Source organism: Neltuma alba, unplaced genomic scaffold (genome assembly GCF_004799145.2).
Source record: "Neltuma alba isolate B1F8T4 unplaced genomic scaffold, ASM479914v2 tig00010076_pilon, whole genome shotgun sequence".
Classification (NCBI taxonomy): Eukaryota; Viridiplantae; Streptophyta; class Magnoliopsida; order Fabales; family Fabaceae; genus Neltuma; species Neltuma alba.
Window position 1 is genome coordinate 948,346 of NW_021635035.1, and position 21,095 is coordinate 969,440.

Genomic DNA, 21,095 nt, shown 5'->3' on the forward strand with positions numbered 1-21,095 from the left:
TCCACCTTTTCTTCTTGTTATACTCATTTTTTCATCACAACTATTGGATCAAAATTTAAACAGTCCAAATTTAATGTTTTATAAAAACAAATATTATCATCAAAAGTAGATAAATAAATTTAAATTGTTAAATTTTTTTAATTTTTTTTATTACAGACGTAAACTAACAGTTTAATTTGTTTATCTATTTTTGTAATAATATTTATATTTAGTCTTATAAAAAGTTATGTAATGTTAAATCTGAACCGTTCGAATTTTGATCTTACGATTGTAAAGGGAGAAAAAAAGAGGATAGTGGTGCCGAAGTCAATGTGAAGGGTAGTGGAGGAACCAACCACGTTGCGCAACGCTGGCCTTATCTTTGTTCTGCTTGGGTGCTGGGATTCACTCTTTCAAAACTGCCTCGGCTTTTTTCATTGTCACTCAACAATTCGTGCCCCGTATTCTTTGATAATGGCTTCAATGGCCTTTATATGTGTAGGGTCATCATCCCCTTGCTTCCTCTTCGATTCCCATAAGTTTTCTTCGTCTCCAACCGTAGCAAAACAAGGCCGCGCATTTCTTCTAAGTAAACGTAGAAATTTATTCCTCCTCCGATCTCAGTCGAGGCTAAATTTTGGCTATAAGAGAGCTCTTTCTTCAGTTTGCTTCTTCAAAGCTGGAGATAAACCTGGAGCCGAACTTCGGGAACAGGTAAATGCTTTCGCTCCGACTTTCTTCTTGTTATTTGTTGCTTTCCTGTTTTTTCGTTTGTTCGAGTTATATGCGTTACCGTTGTTTAGCTTCTGAAGTTTGAGAAGGAACAAGAAAAGGATAAAATGAAGTTTAAATTGCTCTCTTCATTTATTAGGTTTTCATTATGATTTATCTTATTCCATATGTACTTAATCGATTATATTATCGTCATTCACCTGAGTGTTGTATTTGGGTGATTGTTTCGGTGTTTCCTCTGGGTAGAATCCTCTGTGGTGCGAGTATAACTTACTTTTGTTGCTGCCTCTTCAGGAATCTGAACAGAAATGGCCTATTCTCAGGCGATGGCAAGTGCCTTGGGAATGGCAAACAGTTTCACTGACCTCTCTTGCTTGTGGATTGGGGTGTGTTTACTGTAGCTATCATGTTTTATTGTATAATGTCAAATAATGTATGGCTAGGATGGAGTCCATTATTCTGGTGCCCTTATTTTGCTTACTCTAAGGGCATGGTTGTTGTTCACTTTGAGGGATTAACTGTTTCCCAGGCAGTTTTGTTTTAACAGGTTTGGTTGAAACAACAGCTGTTCCATATCTTGGGATTCAGCCCGAAGAACTAAGTTTAGATGAGAAGGCAGGGATACTCTTTGTAGATCAGAGGTATGCGTGGTATTTTATTAATCTCTTATCTTTTTGGGAAATTGGAAACGAGTCGATTTTTTTTTTTTGGGTCCTGGTTTGGTCATCCCAAATAATTTCATTCTAACATAATTTAAGCTGATCATACAATATTCATGGCGGGTTGTATGCTGTGAAAATCTTAACTATGATTGTCTACCTTATTCTCTAATTACTTTTCTTGTTCAAAACTAGATTCCTTGTCAATATATGATTTGTAGAGTTCGTTTTCAAGTCATATCTGATAAGTTTGTGCCTTAATGTTTGGTTGTGTGGGCCTCGTTCCATCTAAAAACAACGCAGCCTCCTTTCCAGTTTATTTTTATTTCTTGTGTTTTTTGACTTAAAAAAACAAACATTTCCACATTACTCAACTTATTACCTTCTTTTTTTCCCTCCCCTGACAGCATAACTACTGCCGTTGTACTTGGAATTCTATATGGCATTACTAGCACTTATCAACTACCAGAAGACTTCTTTAAATATGGTATGTTCATTTAAAGGTTCTCAACTCATCTAGGATGCGGACTAAAAGGTTGCCATATTAATTTCAATGAATGATGCCATACCTTAAATATGTGTTATCAATTTAATAGCCACTTATTTGATAAGAGGCACTACTCAGCAAAAAGAGAGAGATGAAGAGCAAACCCTTTGTGGGAAATGTACTCGGAGACTTCTGAACTGGAGGAACATTGTAGTTGAACTACGAGACAATGCATGCAATGGCAGCAGCGACTGCCCCCGATTACTCTCTAGTTACAACCATTCTCCAGGATATGCACAGCTAGGACCATGTCATGGTATTAATCTGGAATGAGAAAGGAAGAAGGAGAAAAAGGGAGAGATTAGGGAAACAGAGGGGAATGGAGAGAATTAGGAGAGAGGGAGCCAAGAGAGATAGAAGGGGAAAACTTACTCCATTCACATCACTGTTTAGTTTACAAGCTTTGTTACAACTTCCCTAGTCCCCGTATTTATAACTATAACTGGCTCCCTCCTTTTTTGATTATACTTGTATATATCAGACAACTGCCATAGCCTAGTCATTATACATGAATTCCAGTGACTGCTACTAGTACCATCTAATATGTTCATTGTGAAAATTTTGCACCTTCTCTGTGTAGTTATGGTCGCAAGTTGCTTCAGACATTGAGTACTTGTGATTATCTTATATCTACAATATTGGAGTATGTTAGCACTTTTGCTAAGTTATACATATGGTGGAAACAATGATTCAGACTGGAGAAAACCTTTAAGTCTTCAAGAGGGATGGCTGTTGTGGGCAGGAGTTGGACTTGTTGCCGCCCTTGTTGCCATTGGATTGACAGGAGCTGCCATGTCCTTCTTTAGCGGTGAAACCCCACAAAGAGAGGTTCACAAATTTTTATAGAACATTATGATATAATATCTTCTTGCTGATGCATGTGTAATTGTTGGATCCTATCTTGTAGACTTCACATGATAGTTTTAAGAGTTACTAAGAATTGCCATTCATATAATTTAAGTTCTGAATCTGCTTTTACATGTTAAAAAGGGGTTATGGTGCAAATCTATCCATAAAGTATTCCACTAGGGTACTAGACATTGTAAAATTTTTTCTTTTGGGATGCAAAAGTACACATGAAGTTTTCAAAATGGTGCAAAAATACCACGTCTGTTAAATTAACAAATGTTGATTGTTTAACAAACATGTCAACCAAGAAAGTAGTGCAAAAATGTATATAAAGTTTTCAAAATGATGCAAAAATACACATGGAGTTTCCTATGGCAATGGCATTTTTCATCATTTTGGAAACTCCATGCGTAATTTTTCACCATTTCCTAACCTATATTTTTGCTGAACTAACAATGTGTTGGGTTCTGCAAAAGAGAGAATAAGAATTGGGAGATAGAAGGGAAGCGAGGGGAAAGAAGAGATGAGAAGGTAGAAGAGAGATGTGTTTTATAGAGAGAGAGAGAGAGAGAGAGCCTAGAATCAGTATTTGGAATCCTAGGAAAGAAGAAGATGGAAATTCTTGAATAATATACTTCGTTCACACCCTAATGTCATGGTACAATAGATTTAAATAGGCTGAAAACATGACTGAGAATAGCTGACTACTACCTTCCCAATAACCTCCTACATTCTAGGATAAGGATTATCCATAACTGACAATAACTAATATTTAAATAATCCCACTATAATAGTCTGAAAGGATAACTGAATATAACCACTTAAAATTGAAGATTAAAATAGCTAAAAATAACTAATTTGTAAATGATGAATTCGAATCTGGGGCTTCCAAATGAGGTTCTTCTACTTCCTCGCTAATCTCCATGAGTTTGAGAGAGGCGAGTTGGCACTTATGTCCAGGGACAAATTTATCTCCATACTTAAACCATGAAACGTCCTACTTTTAGCCTCTCAGAGTACACATTCGTAAGCATTATGGTTTAAGCAGATCATGACACAAGCTCGCGGATTTAAAATTTCAACATAATTACTCAGGTTACTATTCACTGTTTAAGTTCCAGATTATAGGTCTAACTTCAAAAATTCATAACTAATTCCATAAAAATCATATTGAGGTGTTCTAAAATTCTACGGAAAGCTATTTTGATGCTCTTTAAGGGGAAAATAACCAATTAGACTATTTTTTGCCCAATTCATACAGTTTAATCAATAAATATTACTATTCATTTGGTAAAATTTGGAACTTTCAGATTCTGTGCCTCAATTTTGAAAATTCGTATCTCCTTATGTACACATCCAATTGAGGTGATTTACTTCTCATTTTAAAGCTTGGGATGTGTACAATTCTGTCAAATCTCGTGACTTAACTCATTCGTTTGATAGGTCAAACTAGAGCTACAAACTCACTGCTCCAGGACCTACGTTTTATCAATTAACATCTTTTTACTTTAATTATTTTTATTTCTTTGGCATACATAGCATGGGCTTACTCTTTCCCATTCATGCTCATATACTTTCATTCATGCTATAAATATTATAATTAATTACATGGCATTATAGGCATCCATAACATAAATTACACAATAGGAGGATTACACATTGAATAATAATATCATTCATTAACATGAACAATTTTTCACTTTCTTCTTCTTACTTCTCATTCCATTATTGCCCATCATTGATTGACCTAAATGATTGGTTAGGGAGGGGGTGAGATTCGGGAGAATTTCAGTAGCAAACAATACCATATTAATCATGCTAGATGGATGCTAATGCACTACACGTAACTTGTTTATTTTCTTGTTAATTAGTGCCATATTAGCATGCTCAAAGCTAACTTCTTGATGCATGGCCATGGAGACATAATCTACTCATCATGAATAGCGATTAGAGCAACTAAAACATGTCACATTAACATTCATATAACATGCACACAGTAACACAAGCATACAACATCAAGCAATGATAATAGGTAAGTTCACTACCTTGCACCTCAAGCTTTCTTCTTACTTTTCCTTTGACTCGCTTGACTTTTCAACTATGTGGGCATTCGGTTAACATCATTAAGTATCCTCTTGGATGTTTTAAGGTCCTAAACATAGTCATAATGATCATACAATCTATTCTCTTGAACTTAACTTTTTTCCTTTGGTTTTAGGATTTTCTTTTTAACTTTTCTAGTATAAATCTCATCATTTTTCATCCTTAAGATCTATTTTTTGTCAATTAGGACCACTTTAGATGGCCTTAGATTCAAAAAGATCAAGTCTGAAAATTTTGTTTCGCGGGTACTGTTCACGCAGAAATTTCAGAATTTTTGCGCAACTTTGAAAATTCATAATTAGTTTTAGAAAAATCAAAACTGAGCGGTTCCAAGTCTCACTGAAGGCTCTTTAAGTTCTCTTTAAATGAAAAATAGTTTCAGGAACCAATTCTACGCTGAACAGTACCAGAATTGTACGGAATTCGACACTCTTCTAAAGGTTAAATGCTGTTTTTAGATTTCAAACTCTAACTTTGAAAAATCACCATAAATTGTACACATATTCAAATGAAGTGTTCTACCCATAGATTTAAAGTTGACTCTTACATCATCATTGCATCATCTTCTTGCATCATCCTTACCTCATTCTTCTAGAAGATGCCAAGTGTTACAAATGTGGTGGAGGAGAAGGGAAATTAGGTCCTAGCTCAAAATATTCTTCTTTCTACTTCATAAATTTCCTTTAATTCTAGAGAGTATCTATGAGTTTTTTTAAGCCACAACACTTTCTTTAAGCCTTGCATAAAAATTCATTTACTAAAATGCTTTTTTATCGGCATAATCAATTTTTTAATTTATTAAAGCCATTCCACTGGCTTTTTGGTTACGGGACTAATTTTATAAATTAGTACAACTTTTTAACCATTTAATCTCATTTTTGTATATATTTTTTAGGTCTCTTGCTATTTCAAATAATTATCTCGAACCATGTACTTTATATCGGCCACAACCTTATAAATTCCATTTAAACTGTTTCAGGGGTATTTTCGTTATTTCTCTTCACAAAAGAGCCTTAGAATATTATTTCTTATTTTCTGGGATTTTCTTGGAATTCTCTGTATATTCTTTCATTTTTACCCCTGTTGGTCATGACTTTATGAATTTACGGTTTAGTCCTTACTTAAGCTTAACTTCATACAATCCTTTTTTTGAGGTTTCTAACTTAATCCTTGACCTGTTTTTATTCTCTTTTTTCTTTTTGGGCCCTTAAGACTTTACTGGAGTCTCTAACCTTGATTATACTTGAGCCCTTGAAAACTTTCATTTTGCAGTTTAGTCTTTAAAACTTCTTTGACTTCCTTTCTCATCTTTGGCATTTCTGCTCAAAAGGGGTCTGGTAGCTTATCCAATTCAAGTTATTTTTGGTATTTTTAGGCTTAAAAGTTGGGATATTACAATTCTCCCCCTCTCAAAAGAATTTCGTCCTCGAAATTCTGAGTTAACCCTCTATTCTTACCTTTAACGAGAGGTCAACTGAGGAAAATATCCCTACTTATACTTAACTTTGACTTCTTCAACTTTTCATTATACCTCATTTCTGGGTTTCAACTCTGGGTTCCATAGTTACATGACTTGTCGTTTTTTTTTTGGTCACTTACATGAGCATGACTTTTGCTTTTAAGTATTTTGTCACCACTACTCATATTCTTTTTATACTTTAGGCTCATAATACTATGACAATATACCTGTCTTTATGGTATTTTACTATACCATGGCATATTGGGTTCCCTTAATACGGTTTTTATCTATTTTTTGTTGTATACCCTGCCATTCCTCTTTATATTAAGGGCATATCTCTTTTATTTCATTCATTGACTAGAACAGAATTGAGCTTAGTCTAATCAACAATAGAGGTGTTTGGAACAAGTCAAGGGTACTTTCTCTATATTGTCCACCACCGAAGAAGATTTCAATATCTTAAACTCATCTCTGGTTATAGTCTCCCCAAAGAGATACTATACACTTATTTTTATGGCTTAACCACTTTTCCTTAAGCTCGGTCTACTGCGACTTCGGGAGCTACTACGTTTTACTGTAAGCCTCTTCAGGATCCATCGTGACCTTGGAATACTATTATCTATCTGAGCCACCTTAGGATCTCTAGGAGACTCTAGACCATAGAGTTGAGTAATAAAATAAGTCACCTCCACTCAACTGGTAACTTGATTGATTATTCCCCAAGACTAATTACAGATATCAGTATTGTCTTCTTAGGCCTTACTCAATCCTTTCCGTCAATTCCTAGAATTCTTAGCCGTCCCATATTTCTTTAGTCCTTAGTTTTAGCTTCCTTATGCCACTTTCCTTTCTTTGTGCCTTTGAATCTTTAGGTACTGGCTCATCTCTAGAACCTATTAACTTACCATTATATCAATGCTAGGCTGCCTTGTCTGAGGACTCTGTAGTCTTTGTTGTCTCTTAATAATTTAAACAACATCAGGAGAGGACTTATATCATCACATTCTCAATATCCTTCAGTATTTCGTAGTACCCTGTTAAGCTCAAGGAGCATTTGTTTGCATATCACACTTTTATTGTCTTAACCAGTTTCACTCTCTCTCTCTTTGGGGTAAGGTCCGTCCTGTGTCTTGTTTTGGCTACTTCTACTTTCTCTGTGGGAGGACAGATTACTCTGACTCGAGCGTCGTCAACTCAACCACTTACTTTCTGTTTCATTCCTTCAGAGGATAGCTTACTCTTATTAGAGCAGCGTCGCTCTGGTTCGGAGAACCACTTCCCTATCTTAGAGAGGTATTTCATGTTCAAGACTTTCCTCATATGCAATCTCTGTCAGGGTACATTCCTCAAATATCATATCCCTATCAAAGGGAGCCTTTCCACTAGATTACTTAATCTTATAGGCAGTGGCATCTATCTATAGGAATCTCATTCCTTAGATTCCCTAATGGCTTGAGTTACATGGTTGCATGTTCTTGGATACTTTAGGGACATAAAAGAGTACTATTTAGTCTCTAACATTATCATGTATCTAAGCATCATTGAGCTCTAGGTATCACTAGGAACTTGCTTATTTCTCTCTTTGCATTAGTTCCTAATGTAACCATCCACTATCATATTCTTATTTATTTCCTTTCATCTCTATCCTCAAGAAGGATCTTGCCTTACTTTACTCTCTAACTTTTTTTACCTCTTGACCAATTATTCTTATGGACAGGTATTGATCACCATACCCTCACCACATCACACAATGAACGTTTAATCACCTTGCTGTGTGGTATCTAGGTCAGGCACGTAGGTCATCATCATTGACCCTTCATTCATTATCATCTCATCTCTGTCTCTCTTGGTTCACTATCCCTTTGGGATTTCTACCTCTATTCAGGAATTTGAACAAACCTCAAATGTCTCATCCTGTTACCTTGCCTCTATTGAGGTCACATCAATTACTTAAGGTATAGGTTGACATTCGGTCCCCTTACTAGGGTATTAACTTAGACCTCTAACTGGCTTATTGTACCTTTAACCATTCATTTCTATGGTCATATACTAATCATAAAGTGACTATATTATACAGCAGGCATTAATCATTAAAACATCTCCATTGTGTGATATTCTAGTCAAGCACCTTTAACCAATCACCCGAGGCTTGGGTTGTCACCCTGCTTCCCTATTAGGGTCTGGACTCCTATTCCTTACTGGCTTACCATACTCCTAGCTATTACCCTCTGGAGACGTCTCTCAACTTTGAATCATTTCCTGGTCAAGCTCTCTTAGCTCAACCATTCTTCTCTTGAGGGGGAGTCCCTTAGCAGCGATTACCTATCTCTCAGGTTACTTTTTGTCATTCCTTACTTCTCTTCTATGTCTATTTCCCTTGAAGAAAACACATCAATACCTTAACCTCAGTTGGACTAATCCTAGTAATCTGTTACTTTTCTAATTTAGGTTTTCCCTCATACCGGGTTTGTTTGAACCAATACTCTGCTTATACCTTGGTAAGAACCTCTCCAGAACTTTTGTTCTGTCTCAACACTTGCCAGAACCTTTGTTCTGTTTACATACTTGCCAGAACCTCTGCTCTGATACCAAAATGAAACGCCCTACCTTTAACCTCTCAGAGTACACATTCGTAAGCGTTATGATTCAAGCAGATCATGACACAAGCCTGCGGATTTAAAATTTCAACATAATTATTCGGGTTACTATTCTTTGTTTAAGTTCCAGATTACAAGCCAACTTCAAAAATTCATAATTAATTCCAAAAAAATCATATTGAGATGTTCTAAAATTATATGGAAAGTTATTTTGATTCTCTTTAAGGGAAAAATATCCAATTAGACTTATCTTTGCCCAATTCGTACAGTTTAATCAATAAATATTACTATTCATTTGGTAAAATCTGGAATTTCTAGATTCTGTGCCTTAATTTTGAAAATTCGTATCTCCTTATGTATACATCTAATTGAGGTGATCTACCTCTCATTTTAAAGCTTGGGATGTGTACTATGTTTTTGCCAAATCTCGTGACTTAACTTATTTGTTTGATAGGTCAAACTAGAGCTACAAACTTACTGCTTAAGGATTTACGTTTTATCCTTTAGCATCTCTTTACTTTAATTATTTTTATTTCTTTGACATACATAACGTGGGCTTACTCTTTCTCATTCATGCTCATACACTTTCGTTCATGCCATAAATATTATAATTAATTACATGGCATCATAGGCATCAATAACATAAATTACATAATAGGAGGATTACACATTGAATAATAATATCATTCATTAACATGAATTTACAGTTTAGTTCCTGCTTGGACTTAACTTCATACAATCCTTTCTTTGAGGTTTCTAACATAACCCTTGGCCTGTTTCTACTCTCTTTTCTCTTTCTGGGCTCTTAAAATTTTACTGGAGCATCTAGCTTTGATTATACTTGAGCCCCTGAAAACTTTCACTTTGCAGTTTAATCTCTAAAACTGTTTTGACTTCTTTTCTCATCTTTGAAACTTCTGCTCAGAAAGAGCTTGGTAGCCTATCCAATTCTGGCTATTTTTGGTATTTCTAGACTCAAAAGTTGGGATGTTACAAACCATAGCCCTTTGTCTCTACAAAAATGCCTATGACGGTCTGAAATTGTCAGCTTGTGGGTCATTCTTTGGGAAGGTCCAGTAGCAGTTGGTAATAATTGCTTTTGAATGTTGAAACTTGACATAACAACTGATGTGTTTACAAGAGCGGAGTTTGAACGCAGCCTGGGAATGTTGGCATCTTTATCTTCCTTGAAATTGACACTGCTCTCATTGCTACGTGTAACTCCAGATCGCTGTCCATGATGATTCAGATTCAGATTTTGTAACTTGGCTTCAAATTCAAGAGCCAAGCTTGCAGCCTTGTAAATAGTTCAGGGTTTCTGAATTTTAACATCTGATTGTAGTTCTTCCTTTAAAACATTGATGAAAACACCTAATAAGCAATGCTCAGGCCACCCATGCACTTGAAGACCTTCTAACAAATTCTTGCCTATATTCTTGCATGGAACCCAATTGTTTGATGCTACAAAGGTACACATCAGGATTCTGAAATTCAGCAGGGCTAAAGTGCTCTTGAAAAATTCGAATCAAGCCATCCCAATAATTGATTGGTCTTCCAGAAGAAACCCATGTAAAAACATCTAGTGCATCACCTTCTAAGTTCATGGCTGCCACATCAACTTTAAGGTATATAGGTGTTTGATAATACCTGAAGTATTTTTCTGTCTTCACAACCCAACCTCTAGGATTACCTCCTTCAAACTTAGGAAATTCTACTTTAGAGTGTGGGCGTTTAGAAGGATTCTTTTTCCACCAAAGGTTGTCATGTTCTTCATCATCAACTTCTTCATGAATCTGTTTCCCTCTACGGCTGTGGCTTCCTTTAGGCTCTTAAAATGACTTCTATTGCTTCAAAGTAGTCCTTTCTGTATCCAAATTATTTAATTTGGCCATAATGGCTTATAGTTGTTGGGAAAGCAGTTCTATAGAGGGAAGGTTTGAAGAATTGGTGGGGGTAGGTACACTGTGAGAGGGGTTAGGATTTGGCAGGAGGGGCACATTGTTAATGGTTGATTGGCGTGTGTTCACCATAATGTCCCAACAGGTCTAGAAAGTTTAGGCTCTGACACCAAAATTTTAGGTTCTGCAAAAGAGAGAATAAGAATTGGGAGATAGATGGGAAGAGAGGGGAAAGAGGAGATGAGAAGGTAGAAGAGAAATGTGTGTTAGAGAGAGAGAGAGAGAGAGAGAGAGAGCCTAGAATCAGTATCTGAAATTCTAGAAAGATGAAAATTCTTGAATAATATATTTCATTCACACCCTAATGTCATCCTACAATAGATTTAAATAGGCTGAAAACATAACTGAGAATAACTGACTAAACTTCCTACACTTTAGGATAAGGATTATCAATAACTGACAATAACTAATATCTAAATAATCCCACTGTAATAGTCTGAAAGGATAACTGAATATAACTACCTAAAATTGAAGATTAAAAATAACTGAAAATAACTAATTTATAAATTGCCCCTAATATTGGACTCTATCACAATGTCAGTTGACATAATGGCCTTGACATTTTTTTTATTTAAAAAAATTTGTGTATAGTTTTGTATCCACGAAATGTTTATGGTGTTAGATGCTCATGGCGAAATATTTCATAAGTAGATTTGCATTTTAACTTGAAATTTTTTATTTTTTTATTTTTTTGCATACAACTATCTTAAATTCTTCTTACAAGATGTTTGTAATTGTAATACATTGCCATGGTTTGGAGGAATAAGCACAAGGACTAATCTGACTTAACCTATTTAATAGAGCTAGATGTTCATGAGCATTTGACTTAGCTGGGATCACTTATTGGCTTTTTATGACTTGATCTTTAGATGGATGCCCTTGTTCGCTTGCTTCCATTAATTGGATTTTCAAATGTTAGGTATGTCAATTATTTTATCTATTATCATATTTAGCTTTTGTGTCAAAGATTCATGAGTGACAATAATTTATTGATTATTTGCATATAGTACTGCTTGCTTGGTTGGCATCACAGGTGTCCTTGCTCCGCTTCTTGAGGAGACCGTGTTTAGAGGCTTCTTTATGGCATCCTTGACTAAGTGGTAGTTCTTGCCCTGCCCTTATTTCATTCCTTTTGAATTTAATTTCCTTTGATTTCGGAGTCAAACCTTTTTTTTCCTCTTTTAAAGTTATGATAAAATTCTCTCTAGAGATGCTCAGGGTGTCCTTGACAAACTGCTGTAGGCTCATTGGTGATGTGGATAAAAGAAGATTATTTATGGGATTTAAACATTTTTCAGGACATCTTATGATAGGAATAAAATCAAGGTTTGGTCAAGATGTAGACAAGTGTAGCATGGTTAGAATTGCGTGGAGTACAGATTTCTCTGTGGATTCAGGATTTCATTTTCTCATATTTGTTTTTTGACACTAAACTATTTTAATACTATGCATGCAGAATTAAGTTTCAGCCTATCAAGATGCTTGCTAGAATTTGGCTGTTTTAAAATCATCATCATCATCTCTATTTTGTGGACAGGGTATAGTCTCTCATGTTTAATTCATCTTGCTGCAGGGTTCCTACGCCAGTTGCTATCGTCATTAGCGCTGCTGTGTTTGCTCTTGCACATCTCACTCCAGGAGAATTTCCACAGCTTTTTGTCCTTGGTATCATATAAATTAAAATATAAGATCTTAGGAAGTTGGATAGGTGGAGATAAGCTATATTATGTTGGCATTTTTGGAGAAAATTAAGGGATAGAAAAATATTGGGGGATGCGAGGCTGATTTTTTGTTTCATAGTTAAGTTGTAATTTAAACCATCGTAGAGAAAATAACAGGAAGTGATGTCTGCAGGGACTGCTTTGGGGATTTCATATGCTCAAACTCACAACCTTCTAACCCCTATCACTATACATGCTTTCTGGAACTCAGGAGTAATATTACTTCTAACTTTTCTTCAGGTATATAACTTCATTAACGTGTCAGAATGTTCTCTTGCTATGCAAATACTGTCAGTAATTTTTGAAGTGAATTTGTTAATCGGCGCTAAGATGGCTTCTCCTCTTTCTGTGTGCAGCTTCAAGGATATGATATTAAAGAATTGTTGCAGGCGACTTGATGGAATTGTTTCTCTGTTGCCCACAGTCATGGGCGACTTGATGGAATTGTTTCTCTGTTGCCCACAGTCATGGATCTTGTACAGATGTATTTCTTTGCATGCCATTGTGCTCCCTTTCTTTGTAAAACATAGCTTAACTGTTCTTTGTAGCAATGAAGAGCAAACTGATTATCTGATCATGACAATTCAAAAATATGATGTAATTTTTATGTGGTAATAGCTCATATTATTATTGAGACTAGAGTATTACATATATAGCGAGAAAGGTGGATAGAATGAGATCTGATTCTATCACTTAGGTAGTTCCTAGAATCTTGGAGACTACATTTATGGCAGCCACTTGGAATCGGAAAAAAATTTCCCAGGTATCTAATTGAAAATTATCCAAAATATCTAGCCAAAGTATTTCCCACTTTCCATCCTAAACTAAAAAACTTGAATAATTAATTTCTTTTGTAGATAATTCTTTTGTTGTATTTTAAATTTGAATAAATATTTTATTCATATTTTCCATTAAATTTTGTGCTATATCCATCATATATTCATTATCCATTTAATTTTCATAATATCCACATTATCATCTTCATCCTCTTCCTAAACCTTAATCTTAGTTCATTATAGGGTTAAGGTGCAATTTTAACAACAAAGTTTACCCTAAGGAGCACTGGGCACCATAAAGTTTATTTGGGTGCAAAAATATACATGAAGCTGTCAAAAAGGAGCATCTGGCACCATGCCGTTAACGTCCGTCAGTTTACCATTAGAGGGGCCTAGAAAGTCAGTTTTAAGGTGTATTTTTAATAACAGTTTGCATCAAGGGACATTAGGCATTATGAAATTTACTTGGATGTAAAAATATACATGAACTTTATAAAAGGAAAAAAAAACAAAACAAAATTCTTCAACTTTCATAAACATCCATTAATTTTATTCTTTTTGGTCTCACCAAATGCTATATTTTTTCTCTATAAATTTTCACTTCTAAGCCGATCCATCTTTCTTTCATTATAGTCAACACGCACGCTCTCTCTGTCATGTCGTTTTCTGAGCCTCCAAGCATTTTATATGTATTTAAGCAAAACACATCTTTTCCTTCTAGGATATGAGGTTCATTACTTGCATCCAAGTACTACCTCCAATCCTTAATATAGGATACAATAGACTAATTTGAGGAGATTAAAATAAATAAATAAATTACTTTAAATATTATATTATTTATTTATTTGACGCAATAGCATATAGTATATGATCTCTCTAAAATATTTATATGCATCATTAAATTATATATTAGTTTACAAGCCAAGAAAATTAATTTGGAGAAAAAACAATAAATATAATATTTTAAAGTAATTTATTTATTTATTTTTAATCTCCTCAAATTAGTCCATTGCATCCTATATTAAGGACTGGAAGTAGTACTTGGATGCAAGCAATAAACCTCATCCTAGAAGGGAAAGATGTGTTTTGTTTAAATACATACAAAAGGCTTGGAGGCTAAGAAAACGACATGACAGAGAGAGTATGCGTGTTGACTATGATGAGAGAAAGATGGATCGACTTGGAAGTGAAAATTGACGGAGAGAAAATATAGCATTTGGTGAGACCCAAAAGAATAAAATTAATGGACGTTTATGGAAGTTGAAGAATTTTGTTATTTTTTTTCTTTTACAAAGTTCATGTATATTTTTGCACCCGAGTAAATTTCATGTTGTCTAATGCCCCTTGATGCAAACTTTGTTATTAAAAATGCACCTTAAAACTGACTTTCTGGGCCCCGCTAACGGTACACTGGCAGACGTTAACGGCATGGTGCCAGATGCTCCCTTTTGACAACTTCATGTATATTTTTGCACCCAAATAAACTTTATGGTGCCCAGTGTGTCACACCCTGATAATTTTATTCTAATTGATGAATGATTTGTGACTAACTAAGGCCAAATAGTATAGTAGACTGGTAGAGGATCCAAGCTATGAGGAAAAATCAGGATAGGGACATAACGGTCATTTTTGAAAAGATCAATCAAGAAAGGGTAGTATTGGAAATAATGTCCAAAATTCCTAAAAATTTCCAGAAAATCATGAAAAATAGAAAGGAGGGTACAGAATAATGTTTGACGCTTAGAAGATGAATATAAGATTAAAAATAATTTATCAGAGAATTATTTGCAATTATTGGAATTTTTGGTTAATCAAGGAAAAATTAGCCAATTTCCATTATTTAAAATATATAGAGGCCTCAAAAATTCAAGGAAAAATAGGGATAAATTATGTGACATATTATCCTAATTTATAAAATTACTTCCCACCTTTGGATGTACAGAGGTTAGCTTAAAGAATATTTATTACCGAATTATTATCGGTAGAATAGTGATTTTTGACAGAATAAAATTTAGAAAATTATAGAGGGAGGTAAAACTTGAGAAAAATCATGGATTACCCTTGGAATGAGGGGAATTTAATGAGGTGTTGAAATCGAAATTTTGTGACAGTAAATTGGACAGGATTGTTGGAAAATCGGACCGGAAATACACAAATAATCAGTGGATTGCACTGATTATTGGATGAGTCATTTTTTTTCCAATATTGAGAGCAATATTTCAGCCAAAATTAGAAGGGGAGGACAAAGTTGGAATTTTCCAAATTGTTCAAGGGCATAAAGGGAAATAAGAGACAAAACATTAAAATAATATTTTATTTCCACATGAAAATCACATGGTGATTAGGTGTCCATCCATGTGTCAACTTCTTATGGTGTGTGCCCTAAGATTTGTCCATGTGTAAAGTAGAAAAAAATGGACGGCCGAGATCGCATCTTTTTCCCGAAGGGCATTTTTGGCATTTTGAAATATCAAAGCCTATAAATACCCCCCTTCCATGAACAAATTCGGCCAAGAGGTTTTGTTGAGAGGGAATTTTGTGTTCTTGAGTTCTAGGAGAGAGAAAGGAAGAAAGAAGAGAGAGAAAGGGAGAAAGCAAGCTTAAACACCTCTAATCGCCGATTAAGAGCTAATTAAGGTATGTTTACCTCCCTAAGTGTTAATTATTTTTAGTTGATTATTTATTTGAGGAAGATTAGGATTAATTACCTTGATTAATTATGGTTTAGTGATAGCTAAGATTAATCATGTTATTTGATTAAGGATTAGTAAGTAATTAAGGTTAGCTACCCTAATTAATTAGTGATTAGTTATGATAATTGAAGGATGATTAATTATGGTTAATCATGTTGATTAAGGATTGATTAAAGCTTAATCATAATGATTAGAGAATGATTAATGATTAATCATGTTGATTAAGGAATGATTAAGGGTTAATCATGTTGATTAGAGAATGATTAATGGTTAATCCATAAGGGATTAGTGACTTAATCTTAGAGGATTATGACTATGTGACTTGAGGACCTTAATTAAATATTGGATTAAGGACTAAGGGTTAGTGATTAACCAAGAAAGCATGATTAATCATGGATTAAGGAAGAATTCCAAGACCTTAATTGAGGATTAAGGCTTGGACAAACCAAGGTCAAAGGTTTAGGAAAGGTATATAGAAATTATAAATTGAAAGGCACAAGGGTAGCATTATATTGAGAAAGAATGGTATACTGGATATGGAATTTACCATACCCTTACTGTATGGTTGATAGGCAATTTTCTGGAAACCTAAGAGGATCTTAAGCAAGGAAACAAGGAGGAAACATTAAGCGTGGAATTGAGGTAGCGTGAACTGCAATTATTTTGTTGATCTGCATTTGGTGTTTCTGCTATGTGTGTTTATGTGCCATGAGAATGTTTATGTACAGATGATGTGAACTCCTTACAATGTATGCCTTGGCTCTTGCATGATTGAGTTTTGATTATATGCTCCATGATATGATGACATGGATACAGAATAGTTATGGCATGGCATAAAGACTAGAAATGTTATTTTACTGCATGTAGCATGACATCTTATGCATGTTGACTTGATGGTTGTATGTTCAATGCTACTGGGATTTCTATGAAATCTCATTCCTCCTATAACATGATATCCTAGGTGCCACTACTGCTAAGGAGAAGGGAAAGGAAATAATCATGGCTTGAGGAAGTTATGAATTATGTATTGTATTATACGGTTTTGAACCTTTCTCTTTTAAGCCATGTAAGCATACTCTGATCATAAACACATGATATGATAACCTTTTTAAATGTATATTAATGGTAGAGTAGCTTTATATGTGATTATGGTATGGTTATAGTGAAAAACGAAATGCTGTTAGAATTAGTGAAAAAGGGGATAAAAATGGTCTAGATTTGTCCAAACTTTGACCAACGAAGACCCTAGTCAAATGGTTGACTTTTTCCCTGAAATTTGGCATGCAAATAGGTATTATTTTTCCCTTTAAAATGAGTGGTAAAGCGTCACAATCGGAGCTCTGTGTGAGAAGTTATGCCTTTCCGAAGTTAGGCAAAAATCCTGGAAAATAGAAAAATGACCAAATGAACAGTACTTTTCGAAATTGAAAACGGATGCGTTTCTGATTAAAGTGGAACCTGAGGTCATTTTTCCTTGATAGATGATGTTAAGAGCTTCGAGTGAGACTTGGAACGACCTTGTTTCAATTTTTCTAGAATTAGTTATGATTTTCCAAAGTTATGCCAAGTTTAAGGTTACAATGAATAGTAATGCGGGAAAAGAATTTTCAAATTCAGGTCTTTCAACCCGGTAACCTTAAATTGCGCTTCCGAATGTCTTAACTTGGCACAATATAAGGTTGTAAATGTAAGGTGTTACATTTATGGTATCAGAGCAAATGGTTCTGGCATTCAGAACAAATTTTTAGAATTTGTATGCTCTGAATCTTGAGGAAAGTATGTTATAGTGCCTATTAATAAGTTTGTTTGGTCATTAGGATTACAGAAAGCTCAGGTAATGGCTGTCTGTAGTGGAAGTGGAAAATCCGGAGAGACCATTAGCAAGGTCATGCCCGGTGAGCGATATCCATGGTGGTACGATGAGACATGGTGGTACGAGGATATTGAGAGGTATGGAGAGCTTAGCACCAAATCTCCAGCTACTCAGGTAGATTACTTCGGTTTCAAAGGGAAGGCTCCAGAGAGAGACATTGCCACAGTTGCCTCTAATGATATAACTCTAGTTGTTAAGATACCTACTAAGGATGGAGCAGGTCCGAGTAAGATCCCTACACGTGAAATTAAGAAAGAGTTCCAGTGCCTACCTCAACTAGTTCAAGAATTCCAGTTTAGAAGCCATTTCATTAAGCCGTATGAGCACCAGGAAGCTGATGTATACTTAAGGTTCTTAGATGACATTAAGAGCCTTTATTATTGGGTGACTAGAGAGGACTGTACCTTGGGAGACGATGATTGGATCCTAGCCCTGTATCGTGTAATCCCCAAGACATGGAAATGGAGTGAAGGAATTAATGAGATAGACAATCGCCTACCCAGATGTACTTTCCTGGAGATGGTCGACGCCATAGAGACCTTTGTATGGGCTACTTTTCCATGAGCTGGTCATGGCTAATGTTAGACTAATGATGTATATAGTGTAAATAGTTTTGGATTGTATATAAGTTAGGCTAACTGCTAAAAACTCTGTGTAACCCTTGTGTTGCTGTACAAATGTTTGTTATATAAATAAGAAGGGTATGTTTTTATGATAAATGATTAAGGAGTTCCTTTATTCTCCCATAGTTAACTAAAGAACAAGCGAAATGGTGAGAACACGGAGAGGAGCAAGAAACACTCCTGAGGAACCACATAGAGATCCTATCCAGCAAGTAATGAATAGGCTAGATGAACAACAACGAGTCGTACAGCAACTACAAGAGGCACAGTTACGGCAGCAAGAAGAGAGAGACGCTGTTATAGCAGCAGCGGTAGCAGCAGCGATTGCTCAGTTACGACAACCTGAGCAAGTGCAAGCTGAAGCAACCCCACAAGTCCAACGGCAAGTACCTGATGAGCAAGCAGGATTGGCTGAGAACCAAGGAGATATTCAGCAGTGGATTACGAAATTTTGCAAGCATAATCCACCAGAGTTCAAGGGTTCATTGGAACCACAAATAGCTGAAGATTGGATTACCCGACTGGAGAAGATCTTTCGGGTAATGGGATGTTCATCTGAGATTAAAGCTCAGATGGCAATTTATAAGTTAGAAAAAGAAGCAGATCAGTGGTGGAACAACACTGAGTTGGTACTGCAAGCCAACAACACCCCAATAACATGGGAGGTGTTCAAAGAAAGATTCTATCAGAAGTACTTTCCCCGATCAGCGCAAGATAAAATGGAAGTTGAATTCCTAGTGTTGCAGCAGGGGAATAACGAAACTTTTGATGACTACCTAGCAAAGCACATTTGGCTGTCCCGTTATTCTGCTTATCTAAAACATCTTAATGATGAACGGTGGAATACGGAGAAGCTGGTCAGAGGATTAAAGCCGACATTAAGGGAGGTCGTAGCGCCTCAACAGATTGAGAGTTTTAACAAGGCAGTAGAAGTTTGCCGTATTACTGAAGCAAGTCAGAATCATCGAGGAATGATGCCAATAGCTTTGAAAGCTGAGAGACCCCCATCGAGGCCGAATCAAGAAGGAACCTCTTATGTTAATAAGAAGAGGAAGAGGCCTGGCTTTGGCAGAAAGATGAGAAGAGGGAGCAGACGACCTGAAGGGTTTGATATCACACGAAGGGCCAAGGAATGTGAGAAGTGTGGCAAGAATCATGGCGACAGGCCATGTTTATTTGGCCAGAACGTGTGTTATAGATGTGGGAGACCAGGGCACTTTTCAAAGGAATGCCCACAAGGGGCAGAAGGGATGAGACAGCAAACCCAAGGCAGAGTATTTGCCCTTACACAAGAAGAGGCTCGTAAGTCACCTAACAGATACAGAAATCCCTAAATCTAGAAATCTCTAACTCAGAATCAAACACAAGTTTAGAATGATAACTCCCCTATTAGATCCTTTAGCCCCTCAAAGTACACGTTTGGAAGTATTATGGTTCAAGCGGATCACGACACAAACCCGTGGCTTAAAAATTTCAACATAATTACTCGGGTTACTATTCACTGTTTAAATTTCAGATTACAGGTCCAACTTTGAAAAATCATAACTAATTCTACAAAAATCATATTGAGGTGTTCTAAAATTATACTGAAAGCTCTTTGAAATCTCTTTAAGAAAAAAAATATCCAATTAGACTTATCCTTACCCAATTCGTACAGTTTAATCAATAAAGATTACTGTTCATTTGGTAAAATCTGGAACTTTGAGATTCTGTGCCTCAACTTTGAAAATTTGTATCTCCTTGTGTACACATCCAATTGAGGTGATCTAAATCTCATTTTAAATCTTGGGATGTGTACTATAGGTATGCCAAATCTTGTGGCTAAACTCATTCATTTGCTAGGTCAAACTAGAGCTACAAACTCACTACCCCAAGACCTACGTTTTGCCCCTTAACTACTCTTTACTTTAATTCTTTTTATTTCTTTGACATACATAACTTGGGATTACTTTTTTCCATTCATTCTCATACATTTATATTCATGCCATAAATATTATAATTAAATACATGACATCATTGACATCCATAACATAGTTTACAAAATAAGAGAATTATACATTCATCAACAGTCTCGTCCATTAACAAGAATAATTCTCCGCTTACTTCTTCTTGCTTCTCATGCCATTATTGCCCATCGTTGATTGACCTAAATGGTTGGTTATGAAGGGGTGAGATTCGGGGGAATCTCAGTAGCAAACATTACCACATACATGCACAAGATGGATGCTAATGTATGGTATGTAGTTTTTCATAAACTTAAGTTAACTAGTGACATGCCATCATGCTTTATGCTTGGTATAAAAATACATGGCCATGGGAAACATATTAAAAACAGCATTTCTAGCAACAATCATCATGTCACAACATCATTCAAACAACAAATACAAACCAACACATGAGCATACCACATCAAGCACATAAAGGGTAAGTTCACTACCTTGCACCTCAAGCTTTCCTCTTGCTTTTCTTTTGATTCCCTTGACTTCCCAACCACAAGAGCTTTCGGCCAACATCATCAAACATCCT

The 21,095-nt window shown here is 35.6% G+C and overlaps 1 protein-coding gene across 5 annotated transcripts; it reads left to right on the forward strand.

Moving 5' to 3' along the window:
- Positions 1 to 324: 324 nt before the first annotated feature.
- On the forward strand, positions 325 to 13,238 carry LOC114754093 (uncharacterized). Of its 5 annotated transcripts, XM_028942840.1 has the most exons (11): positions 328 to 693; positions 1,006 to 1,097; positions 1,245 to 1,352; positions 1,778 to 1,857; positions 2,612 to 2,745; positions 11,753 to 11,802; positions 11,891 to 11,983; positions 12,457 to 12,548; positions 12,738 to 12,844; positions 12,961 to 12,998; positions 13,040 to 13,238. In XM_028942840.1, exons 1-11 carry the CDS (start codon positions 454 to 456, stop codon positions 13,041 to 13,043), a joined length of 1,038 nt encoding a protein of 345 aa, XP_028798673.1. In that variant the 5' UTR covers positions 328 to 453; the 3' UTR covers positions 13,044 to 13,238. The 5 variants fall into 5 exon arrangements, 3 of the variants coding, with proteins under 3 accessions (XP_028798673.1, XP_028798674.1, XP_028798672.1); XR_003741102.1 differs by lacking the exons at positions 12,961 to 12,998; positions 13,040 to 13,238 and adding an exon at positions 12,182 to 12,240 and having other exon boundaries at positions 325 to 693; positions 12,340 to 12,548; positions 12,738 to 12,758; XM_028942841.1 differs by having other exon boundaries at positions 2,660 to 2,745; positions 12,961 to 13,238.
- Positions 13,239 to 21,095: the final 7,857 nt, after the last annotated feature.